Source organism: Onychostoma macrolepis, chromosome 23, assembly GCF_012432095.1.
Source record: "Onychostoma macrolepis isolate SWU-2019 chromosome 23, ASM1243209v1, whole genome shotgun sequence".
NCBI classification, from domain to species: Eukaryota; Metazoa; Chordata; class Actinopteri; order Cypriniformes; family Cyprinidae; genus Onychostoma; species Onychostoma macrolepis.
Window position 1 is genome coordinate 1,873,000 of NC_081177.1, and position 12,085 is coordinate 1,885,084.

General features: G+C 38.6%; 1 protein-coding gene across 3 annotated transcripts in view; it reads right to left on the bottom strand.

Moving 5' to 3' along the window:
- LOC131532500 (atrial natriuretic peptide receptor 1) overlaps positions 1 to 12,085 on the bottom strand; it is a 28,923-nt gene that overhangs the window by 13,835 nt on the left and 3,003 nt on the right. For all 3 annotated transcript variants that reach the window (XM_058764195.1, XM_058764196.1, XM_058764194.1), the window contains 9 exons: positions 11,519 to 11,651; positions 10,480 to 10,612; positions 10,291 to 10,401; positions 8,614 to 8,716; positions 7,733 to 7,878; positions 2,591 to 2,663; positions 2,340 to 2,484; positions 1,771 to 1,857; positions 1,549 to 1,692 (listed from right to left, as the gene is read on the bottom strand). In XM_058764195.1, coding sequence (XP_058620178.1) covers positions 1,549 to 1,692; positions 1,771 to 1,857; positions 2,340 to 2,484; positions 2,591 to 2,663; positions 7,733 to 7,878; positions 8,614 to 8,716; positions 10,291 to 10,401; positions 10,480 to 10,612; positions 11,519 to 11,651 — 1,075 coding nt within the window. The remainder of the gene's footprint in view (positions 1 to 1,548; positions 1,693 to 1,770; positions 1,858 to 2,339; positions 2,485 to 2,590; positions 2,664 to 7,732; positions 7,879 to 8,613; positions 8,717 to 10,290; positions 10,402 to 10,479; positions 10,613 to 11,518; positions 11,652 to 12,085) is intronic.

The following is a 12,085-nucleotide window of genomic DNA, read 5'->3' on the forward strand; positions in this document are numbered from 1 at the left end:
TACAAAGATCTCTTACATGCCAAAAGATCAAAGCAAATTTTATTTCTTTGAAAAGCACGTATAGAGATGGGTGGAGCTTTTCGAAACTCTGAATCAGTTAAACCCCTGCGTGGCAAAATGATTCACTCTTTCGAAGCGTTCCAATTGAATCGCGTATCGCGAATTATAGTAAAAGTGTAGCATGATTTGTGAATTGATCTCCATTTGTATAACCAGTTTTACTACAAATACCATGGTTAAACTATGATTATTGTAGCAAAACCATGGTTGATTTGTGGTTACCATGATTTAACTATAGAAACCATAGTTTTTTTTTTGTTTTTTTGTTTTTTAGTAAAACCATTGTTAATTTTCATAAGGGATGTATTATCAGGTTATCAAAAAGAAAAGAAAATTGTAATAAATGTACACCTTAAGTGGACACATTAATATAAAGATGCAGTTTTCACTTCTTTATGATTATCATAACTTTGGATAGTTTCCATATATTTGTCAACATCAACTTTGAATAAAGAAAAGAGAGATTTAGAGTCAGTAAATTTTTGTTTATGTATGTGAAATTTAGCTAGCAGACAGCACAAATTAATCAAGTTGTATTTTGCTATATTCTCAGACAAACAAACCAAATAAAAGATCTTTACAACTGCTGCTGTAATGTTATTGGATTTACATAATCAAAATTGTGTAATTAATATCTGATGAATATGCTAACATTAAAAAGCTCTCTTTATGAATTATGAGTATGTTACCTTCTATAAATACTGTCCTGTACTTCTCAGGCTTCCTTCTTTGTTACTATCTCTATGTTTATTTTTTATTTAAATACTTTATAAAAAATTGCACAGTTTATGGAGCGGACCTGATTTACATTTCACCGCTGGTTATATATTCTCTATATAACTGTGTACATGACAAATGAAAATCTTATACACTACATTTCAGAATTTGGCGTGATCAGATACAACCCCCATCCAAAGAAAAACTTAAAACTACAAGCAAAATGAAAACAGAATATAATAATATGGAATAAATTCATCATATAAACAAAAACTAGAATAGTATATTAATGATAGTAAAATACTGCTTCACTGTGATATTACAGCAAACACTGTGTGTATGTGTGTGTGTCTGTGTGTGTGTGTGTGTGTGTGTGTGTGTGTGTGTGTGTGTCTGTGTGTGTGTGTGTGTGTGTGTGTGTGTGTCTGTCTGTCTGTCTGTGTGTGTGTGTGTGTGTGTGTGTGTGTGTGTGTGTGTGTGTGTGTGTGTGTGTGTGTGTGTGTGTGTGTGTGTGTGTGTGTGTGTGTGTGTGTGTGTCTGTGTGTGTGTGTGTGTGTGTGTGTGTGTGTGTGTGTGTCTGTGTGTGTGTGTGTGTGTGTGTGTGTGTGTGTGTCTGTGTGTGTGTGTCTGTGTGTGTGTGTGTGTGTGTGTGTGTGTGTGTGTGTGTGTGTGTGTGTGTGTGTGTGTGTGTGTGTGTGTGTGTGTGTGTGTGTGTGTGTGTGTGTGTGTCTGCGTGTGTGTGTGTGTGTGTGTGTGTGTGTGTGTGGGAACCTGAAGCCCCAGTTTAAGGGAATCTCATCGTTCAGCAGGACGTCGTTCAGGCTTCCTTTAGGGCAGTACTCTGTTATTATGGCGATGTTGGGAACCTCCACACAACCTCCAAAGAACTTACAGAGGTTGGTATGATCCAGCTCCCTGAAGACAAACACAAACGTCTGGATCGCACCGATGATCGTGAGGATGAGGAGGATGTCGTGTTCGTCTCATGCTCACCTGACTTGCTTCACTTCTTGGCGAATCGTGTTTGTGAGGGAAAACGTTTTCGTTTTTATTTTCTTGATTGCAACAGTTCGTCCATCACTGAAAAGATGAAGTCACAGCAAAGACATTTAAAATATTACAAAAGATTTCTATTTCACATAAATGCTGTTCTTTTGAACTTTCTATTCATCTGTGAATCCTGAAAAATAAAATGCATCACGGTTTCCACAAAAATATTGTGCAGCACAAGTGTTTTCAACATTGATGATAATCAGAAATGTTTGTTGAGCAGCAAATCAGCATATTAGAATGATTTCTGAAGATCATGTGACACTGAAGACTGCAGTAATGATGCTGAAAATCACAGAAATAAATTACAGTTTAACAGATATTCACATAGAAAACAGTTATTTTAAATTGTAATAATATTTCACAGCTTTTACTGTATTTTCGATCAAATAAATGCAGCCTTGGTGAGCAGATGAGACTCTTTCAAAAACATTAAAAAATCCTACCAACACCAAACTTTTGAACCATGGTGTGTGAGTATGTATATGTTATGTGTGTGAGTGTGTACTCACTAGATGCCGGTCTGTGTGTAGAGTTGTTTGCGTGACGTGGTGGCGCCTGTGTAGGAGCTCAGTGCCGTCACACAGCTGGCGTTAGAGTCGCTGTTGGCCGCTGGGACGCTCATGATGCTGCCCATCGTTGCCCGGGCAATGTAATCTGAACACACACACACACACACACACACATCAGACACTGAAAAACAAACACACACACACACTGAAAAACAAACACACTCTCACACACTTGTTTTTTTTTTACTCACCTTGTTTAATGTGATTGAAGTCAATGATCCAGCTCTCATCCCAGAAGAGTTTCTGTTTCTGATATTTAAAACACTACACACACATCATCATCATCATCATCATCTCTAAATAAATAAAATGCTTCATAAATAAAACAAAATTGACACAAGTACTTCATTGCTTTAGTTTTTAAATTACCATTTTTAATGTCAACAGATCATGAACAATATACACCGGTGTTATTATCATTAACTAAAACTAAAAACAATAAAAAAAGCTTGTTGCTTGAAATAGTGTAAAATTCATTAATGTTAACCAAAATAAAATTTATACAGTGTGTGCAGAATTATTAGGCAGTAATGACTCTTGAAGGACCAGCATCACATCCTCTTGTACCACTGTTTGAAGAATTTATCTTCCAGAATCTGGCAGTAAGTTTTGGGAGCTTATTTTAGTTCATCTCCTATCCTGAAAAGTCTGTCTTGCAGGATTGATTAAAAATGAGCTCCTAAAACTTACTGCCAGATTCTGGAAGATAAATTCTTCAAACAGTGGTACAAGAGGATGTGATGCTGGTCCTTCAAGAGTCACTCACCTGAAATAAGAAGTTTCTGACTATCAGCCTTCATGGACAATTATATATCACTTATAAATGATTAAATACAAAATTGATAGTAGTTATTAAGATTGATGTGGTTTGGAATTGGTAAAATGTTCTTGGAAAAAAAATATGACCAGAATATCAACTTGCCTAATAATTCTGCACACACTGTATATATAAAAAAACAATCCATTTTATTTCAGCTAGTTGCCAAGGTAACAATTCTTATTTTCGTTTAGTTTAACAAAAGTACTACTAAAATAACTTAAATTTTTCTCTTTCTCTCACACCCCACGTCAAGTTGGCCGGGGTGGGGGCACTGGTCTGCTCATTTCAAACAATTGGAAATACTCAACCCCTATGCAATTACAACTCTTTTGAATCTCATGCCATTACTGTAACAGCTCCTATAAAACTCCACATTGTGGTAATTTACCGCCCTCCTGGGCAAATTCTAGCCACCCTCCTAGAGAAGCTGGACGGGCTGCTGTCCTCTTTTGTGGAGGATGGCACTCCACTCTTAGTCTTTGGTGACTTCAACATTCACCTAGACAAGCCTTACGCTACAGACTTCCATTGACTCCTTGCTTCATTTGATCTCAATCGCCTTACCACTACTAGCACGCACAAATCAGGCAACCAACTTGATTTAATTTACACACGCAATTGTACTGCAGACAACATTTTGGTTGAACCACTACATATCTCTGAGCATTTCTTCATTACATTTAAATTACATTTTGCTACCCGTGTGCCACCAACCCCTATACCGGTTACTTTTAGACGAAACCTACGCTCCCTTTCTCCCTCCCATCTTTCCTCTGTAGTATCCTCCTCTCTTCCCTCATCTACCCATTTCTCATCTCTGGATGTAAACGCAGCTACTGAAACTTTATGCTCTACTTTAACCTCTTGTCTAGACGACATTTGCCCTCTCTCCTCTAGGCCAGCACGGGCTGCCCCTTCTAACCCCTGGTTATCTGATGTTCTTCGTGAACATCGGACTAAACTCAGAGCGGCAGAGAGAAAATGGCACAAATCAAACAACCCGTCGGACCTGAGTAGGTATCAGTCTTTGCTCTCATCTTTCTCTGCTGAAGTCCACACTGAGGCGGAAGTATCTAAACTTCTTCTCTCCAACCATCCTACAACATGTCCTCTTGACCCAATCCCCTCACACCTTCTGCAAGCAATCTCTCCCACGCTCTTACCGGCACTCACACACATCATCAACACATCCCTCCTCACAGGCATCTTCCCCACTGCGTTCAAGCAGGCTCGGGTAACCCCGCTGCTCAAAAAACCTACATTAAACACTTCTCTTATAGAAAACCTGTCTCTCTCATTCCATTCATAGCTAACACTCGAACAAGTTGTTTTCAAACAGGTATCATTGTTTCTTTCACAGAACAACAAACTGGACGCTAAACAGTCAGGTTTCAGGAGTGGCCATTCAACTGAGACTGCTTTTGACACTGTTGATCATCAGATACTCTTGTCCACTCTCTCATCACTGGGCATCACAGGGAATTCCACTTCGCTGGTTTGAATCCTATCTCACTGGTAGGTCTTTCAGGGTGGCCTGGGGAGGGGAGGTGTCTAGAGCACATCGACTGGTCACTGGGGTTCCTCAGGGATCGGTTCTCGGACCTCTTCTCCATATACACTACATCACTGGGTCCCATCATACAGGCGCATGGCTTCTCCTACCATTGCTATGCTGATGACACACAGCTCTATCTCTCTTTTCAACCAGATGATCCAACGGTAGCTGCACGGATCTCAAGCTGTCTGGCGGACATCTCGGCATGAAAGAACATCACCTACAGCTCAACCTGGCAAAGACTGAGCTTCTTGTCTTCCCTGCCACTCCAGCTCTACAGCATGATTTTACCATCCAGCTAGGTTCTTCAACAATTACCCCATCAACTTCGGTCAGAAATCTTGGTGTGCTTCTTGATGACCAACTGTCCTTCAAAGACCACATTGCAAAAACTGCTAGATTTTGCAGGTTTGCACTACACAACATCAGAAAGATCAGGCCCTTTCTAACAGAGCATGCTGCACAACTTCTTGTCCAGGCCCTTGTCATTTCTAGGCTGGAGTACTGCAATGCTCTTCTGGCTGGACTTCCATCATGCACAATCAAACCTCTAAAAATGATTCAGAATGCGGCGGCACGACTGGTCTTCAACGAGCCCAAAAGAGCCCATGTTACATCTCTCTTTATCTCCTTGCACTGGCTACCAATTGCAGCTTGCATCAAGTTCAAGACACTGATGCTTGCATATAGAACAGCCACAGGCTCAGCACCCGCCTACATGCACTCACTATTACGAATCTACATCCCCTCCAGAAGTCTGAGATCTGCTAGTGAGCGACGCCTCGTGGTACCATCACAGAGAGGCACAAAATCACTAGAAACTCTGTTACCCATCCAGAACATTCTCGTTCACCGTTACTGGCTGCTGGAATGATCTTCCCACCCCTATCCGGAGTGCTGGATCCCTGTCAACCTACAAGAAACAGCTGAAAACTCATCTCTTTCGACACTACTTGACTTCATCCTAAATTTAAAACAAACAAGCAAAAAAAAAACACCAACAACAACAACAACTGTCTTTCCCTTTATTTATTCCTTCCCTTGCTAGCTTGTACTTATTTGAACAATGCCTGAGGCTTGGTGTTACGAGCACTTCCTCTGTCTGTTTGCCTCTGTAAGATGAATCGCTTTATGTATTCCCCAATTGTAAGTCGCATTGGATAAAAGCATTTGCAAAATGACTAAATGTAAAATGTAAATTTTTAATTAAAACAACAAACTAAACAGCATAGAAACTAATATAAATGACAAAAACACACAACAACATTACTTTAACAAAAATTTTAAAAAGTGGAAGAAAATAGACTATAATAGTATATCAATAATACTAAAATAACACTTATACAGACAAGTGATCATTTAACACACACAAAAAATAAATCTTAAATTTTAATTTCAGTAATTCTGAGTGTTTACTTATATTTACTTATACTTATATCAAGAATAATATATACTAATACACACATCTCTTTATGGATCACTTTGTTCACACTGTTTTACACACAGCCATACTGCACAAATAATGTTTTTAATATATAACAATTTTGTAATTAATGGATTTTTGTAATTAAAATCATTTCATTATTGTTCGTGCAGAGGCTATTCCGTTTTATTGATCCATGGCGCATAAATTTAGATTCTTTACACGTGTAATGATGTCCAGTGACTTTTTTTGCATTATTTATGCATTATATTATTTATTTGTAAGACTTTTTTTGAGGAAATTTGATAATAGGAGAGTAAAATTATTTTTAAAACGTACACTGTTCAAACTAGGCTGCTTATGTTGAAGTGTTTGGGATGTGGCTTTTTTGTAATCAGGCTCTCAAAAATTACATAAAAAGATTTAATCGGCCGACATATCGGTTATCGGCTTTCAAATATAAAGAATTATCGGTTATCGGTATCGGCCAAAATTTTCATATCGGTGCATCCCTATGTAAAATAAACGTTAAAGGGGTGGTTGATTGCGATTTCACTTTTTTAACGTTAGTTAGTGTGTAATGTTGCTGTTTGAGCATAAACAATATCTGCAAAGTTACGAAGCTGAAAGTTCAATGCAAATGGAAAAATCGTCTTTTAAAATTCTGGCAGTTTAACTTAATACTTTAACTAATACTTCTTAATACTGTTCCTCACATCGCCCTGCTCTGCATCTCTCTCTCTCATTCAGATCATTAGATCAGCTCCAACAAACTGTTCCAATTATACACTTATTTTCACATAGCTATGAGAATCGTTATACATGGACGCGTGCGGTTGCCATGCTGTATTAAAGCTTAAATCAGGATAAAACCGTATTTTAAAAGTTAAAGAAGCAGTAGCTCTTACAAATAACAGCACATCTAAAAGTATGAACCGACAACAACAAAAAAACCACATACCATTAAAAGCCATGCTTACACAGGTTCTGCACGATCCTCTTCACTAATATCCTCTGCATCTCAATCGGGCTCAAATTGATAAGCAATATAGATGACGCCATTGTTTACAATACAACCGGAGCACATGCCGCTGAAGCGAGGGGCGGGACATTTACGTAGACTCGCACTAGAGGCGGTTTAGCGAATTACAACACACTGAGCCAGCTGACCAATCAGAGCCCATCGCGTATTTCTGAGGGAGGGGCTTCATAAAACCAGGAAGTAATCGCGTTTATCAGAGAAGGGACAGAGAGGTGTGGAATAAAGTTAAATTATGTGAAAAATAATGCGTTTTTCAAAAACTAAGCATGAACACGTTTGACTGCACCCCATAAACACAATCAAGCCTAGAAAAAAAGCAGTCAACCACCCCTTTAATCTTTGAGTATAAAAATCTAAATATTTTAATACTTTTTAAAAAGATTTTATAAGTCATTGTCAATAAATCATAAAAACATACACAAAAAGAGTACATTCAACACAAAAAAATGAATTGCATGCGTGTATGTGTGTGTATGTGTCCGTGCGTGCTCACCATAGCGCTGATGATGAAGCTGATGATGATGGTGGTGACGGTGAGGGCGATAGCAGCTCGAGCAGCAGAGCTCAGAGGACAGTCGCCGCAGTCGGCGGGACACGTGGAGCAGCTCTCGTCTTCCTCACACAGACCATCACCGCACACTGACAACACACACACACACACGCAATAAAATCACTCCAGGTCGATTTCTGTCTGCTACGATTATCTGATAAACTACATATTTAATCAAATAAACGGATAATTTTCACATGCTCTGTGACTTTTTCATTATAAATCTTAAAGCTCAAATAGACACTTCAAATAGATTGTATTATTTATATTTTTAAAAACTGTGTTATTATATACACTACTGTTCAAAAGTTTGGGTCGTAAGATTTTTTAATGTTTTTGAAAGAGTCTCTTCTGCTCATCAAGGCTGCATTTATTACAAGTAAAACAAATACTGTAAAAAAAATCTAAAATATTATTACAGTTTAAAACAGCTGTTTTCTGTGTGAATATCTGTTTAACTGTAATTTATTTCTGTGATCAAATCTGAATTTTCAGCATCATTACTCCAGTCTTCAGTGTCACATGATCTTCAGAAATCATTCTAATATGCTGATTTACTGCTCAAGAAACATTTCTGATTATTATCAAATATTTTTGTGGAAACTGTCATACATTTTATTTTTCAGGATTCAAAGATGAATAGAAAGTTCAAAAGAGCAGCATTTATTTGAAATATAAATCTTTTATGACATTATAAATGTCTTTACTGTAACTTTTGATTAATTTAATGCACCCTTGATGAATAAAAGTATTAATTTCTTAAAAATATCCCAATCCTTTGGACTGTAGTGTACACTCAACACTTGCACACACAGATACAGTACTGATAGCGGGCAGGACGGTGCTCTTGGCCTCCAGTGCGACCTGCATGTTTCCCACACGGATGTGAGCGATCAGAGACGTCAATCCCTCGTGAAACAACACCACCTGATCACAGAGAACACAGATCACAACCTGTGTGTGTGTGTGTGTGTGTGTGTGTGTGTCAGTGTCTGTGTCTGTGTGTGTGTCTGTGTATCTGTCTGTCTGTCTGTCTGTCTGTGTGTGTGAGAGTGAGTGAGTGAGTGAGTGAGTGTGTGTGTGTGTGTGTGTGTGTGTGTGTGTGCCTGTTTTTCTATTCAGGTGGGGACTTAAACCTGAATACACACAGACTCATGGGGACTCGTGTCTCCTAAATTGAGGTCTCCACGGGTAAACAAGCTAATAAATCACACAGAATGAAGTTTTTTGAAAATCTAAAAATGCCTGTAGTCTCCTGTAAGGGGTAGGTTTAGGTGTAGGGTTGGTGTAGAGCAATAGAATATACGGTCTGTACAGTAGAGAAACCATTACGCCTATGGAGAGCAGTGTTGGGCACGTTACTTTAAAAAAGTAATTAGTTATAGTTACTAGTTACTTCTCACAAATAGTAACTGAGTTAGTAACTGAGTTACATCATTATAAAAGTAACTAATTACCAGGAAAATAAATATTTGGCGTTACTTTTTAAAAATGTTCAAATGTCAAATTTGGGGCCCCCAATATTAAATATGTTAAATTAATGAAATGGACACTAAAAGAATAAATTATTATTATAAAACATTGTACATTAATCTACACTACTTATCTACTGACACTTAGTATCAGTCAGTCAAGCATTATAATATAATATGATAATTTAATATTATATGATGATAGTACTTTAGTAATTAGAATAACCAAGTATGAATGCATATTTGTCATCAATATAAAACGCACTAAGGATTAATGAGCTGCTGGGTTCATGAATATTAATCACGTTGTCTGCGTTCGCTCGAATACATTTGCTGAAATCAAAACAGGGACGATAATAGGTGAGCGCCAGCCAATGAGATTGTCGTTTGCGCATTAGCTCCGCCCACTACCAGAGAACCCGGCAGTTCTTAAATCAATTTGCTCAATTCCAAAGGAACTCTTATTTTGACAGGAAAATACAACAAAGAATATCGTTTACATGTAGCGCGTCAATTCTGCGTGTTATATGAAAGACTCTCTCGCTCTGTATATTTCTTTGCGTGCGTGTCTGTGAGAGAAAGCGACGGCGAGGTGTGCGCTTCACACTAGAGTTTATGGGACGTCAAATACAGCTTCACTGTGCATCCATTCAGATGAACTGAAAAAATAAATTCTAATAATATAATATAGTAACGCCACATTTTATTGTCAGTAACGGTAACGGCGTTGTAACGGGGAAACAGTAATTCGTTTGATTACTCGTTACTGAAAAAAATAACGCCGTTAGTAACGCTGTTTATTTATAACGCCGTTATTCACGTCACTGATGGAGAGTCCCCACAAGGATAGCAAACCAGACATGTGTGTGTGTGTGTGTGTGTGTGTATCTGTCTGTCTGTCTGTTTGTGTGTGTGTGTGTGTGTGTGTGTGTCTGTCTGTTTGTGTGTGTGTGTGTGTGTCTGTCTGTCTGTCTGTGTGTGTGTGTGTGTGTGTGTGTGTGTGTGTGTGTGTGTGTGTGTGTGTAGCACCTTGGCGCTCCAGTTGGTCTGGGCCATTGTTCCTGAAGTGGAGATGGTGTGAGTGAATATCCGGCCGTCGTCAGGGATCCAGGGGCCACAGATTCTCTCCTCCGCTTGTTTCTACAGAACAAACACAAACCGCATTAACTCAAGCTGCTTCGTCATCTTCATCCATCAGCTTTATTCGTGTGTTGGTACCATGAATCCCATGGGGCAGGAGTGGATGTTGGCGTGATGGATGCAGCAGTTTTCTCCGTTGGCGTTCTTCCAGTCGGCGGGACATTCGTGCTGCTCACAGAAGTGTCTGGCTTCAGCTGGATCTGTGATGGACCTGATGGAGAACAGTTTATCAATAAACACTATATCAGTGATTCTCAATCATGGACCAGCTTCAGGCTTAAAACGACAACACTGCTTTTAAAACTGCTAAAGATGTGATTCCTTAGTTTAATTACCTCCCTAAACAACTGATAGTTTTATTAAGAGACTCTATATAGGCAAAAGCATTGTTTTTTGTTTTTGTTTTTTTTAATGCACTGCTCAATTTTTGGGCATTTTTGGTTTTTCATAATAGTATTCTGTCAGACTAGTAAAAAGAAAACAACCAAAAAACTCGTTTCAGTTTTTCTATTACACTTTATCCACTTGAGTCTGTAGATTTCAATTACAATACATATCTTTAAAAGTTTTTGTTTTCTCCATTTAAGCTTTACATACACCAAACTTTATTCTCTCTGTATTCTGAAGGGTTTTAATGAAGGTTTGTTCATATATAATTCAGTAAAAACGAACAGTGATAAAAAGATAAATACAAAATCCCCTCTATGAAAAGCTTTAAGTCTAACATGTCAACAAAATCAAACAAGATTTCAGATTTCCATTCTGGAAATATATGCAAATTAGTGCAAATGTAATTGATAATGCCTTATTTGCACATTTAAACAACATATTAGGAAATTTGTTATATAAAACAATTGTCTTAATGTACTGTGATTAATTAACAGGGGAAGTATGGTGAGATCAATTAGTACATTTTTTACACTATTCATTTGTAGTATCTTGCCTTTAAATGCAGGGATCTCAAGGTCTTGGAAAACCTGGATATATGAGGGAGCTTTAAAAAAGTGTGAATTCTAGAGCTAAAAAAGTCAAGGAAATTAGTCTATCTGTCTCTCTTTCTCTCTCTTTCTCTATCTATCTATTTATCTATCTATCTATAGATATGAGAAGATGATACCGGTGTATGAAGATGTCATTGTCGACGGCCCACTGGTAAAACTCGTCTCTGACGGTCACGGAGTAAATGACAGTGAAATCCTCACCGCTCAGAACCTTCTCTGGAGGACGGAGAACCCACGCCATCTCTAGACCTGCACACACACACACAGAGAGAGAGAGAGAGACACACACACACACACACACACACACACACACACACACACACAGAGAGACACACACACACACACACAGAGAGAGAGAGAGAGAGAGAGAGACACACACACACACACAGAGAGACACACACACACACACACACACACACACACACACACACAGAGACACACACACACACACACACACACACACACACACAGAGAGAGACAGACACACACACAGAGAGAGAGAGACACACACACACACACACACACACACAGAGAGAGACACACACACACACACACACACACACACACACAGAGAGAGAGACACACACACACACACACACACACAGAGAGGGGGGGGGGGGGACACACACACACAGGATTAAGATTTATGTTTTTTCTGATCATCAAGGTTGCATTTATTTGAT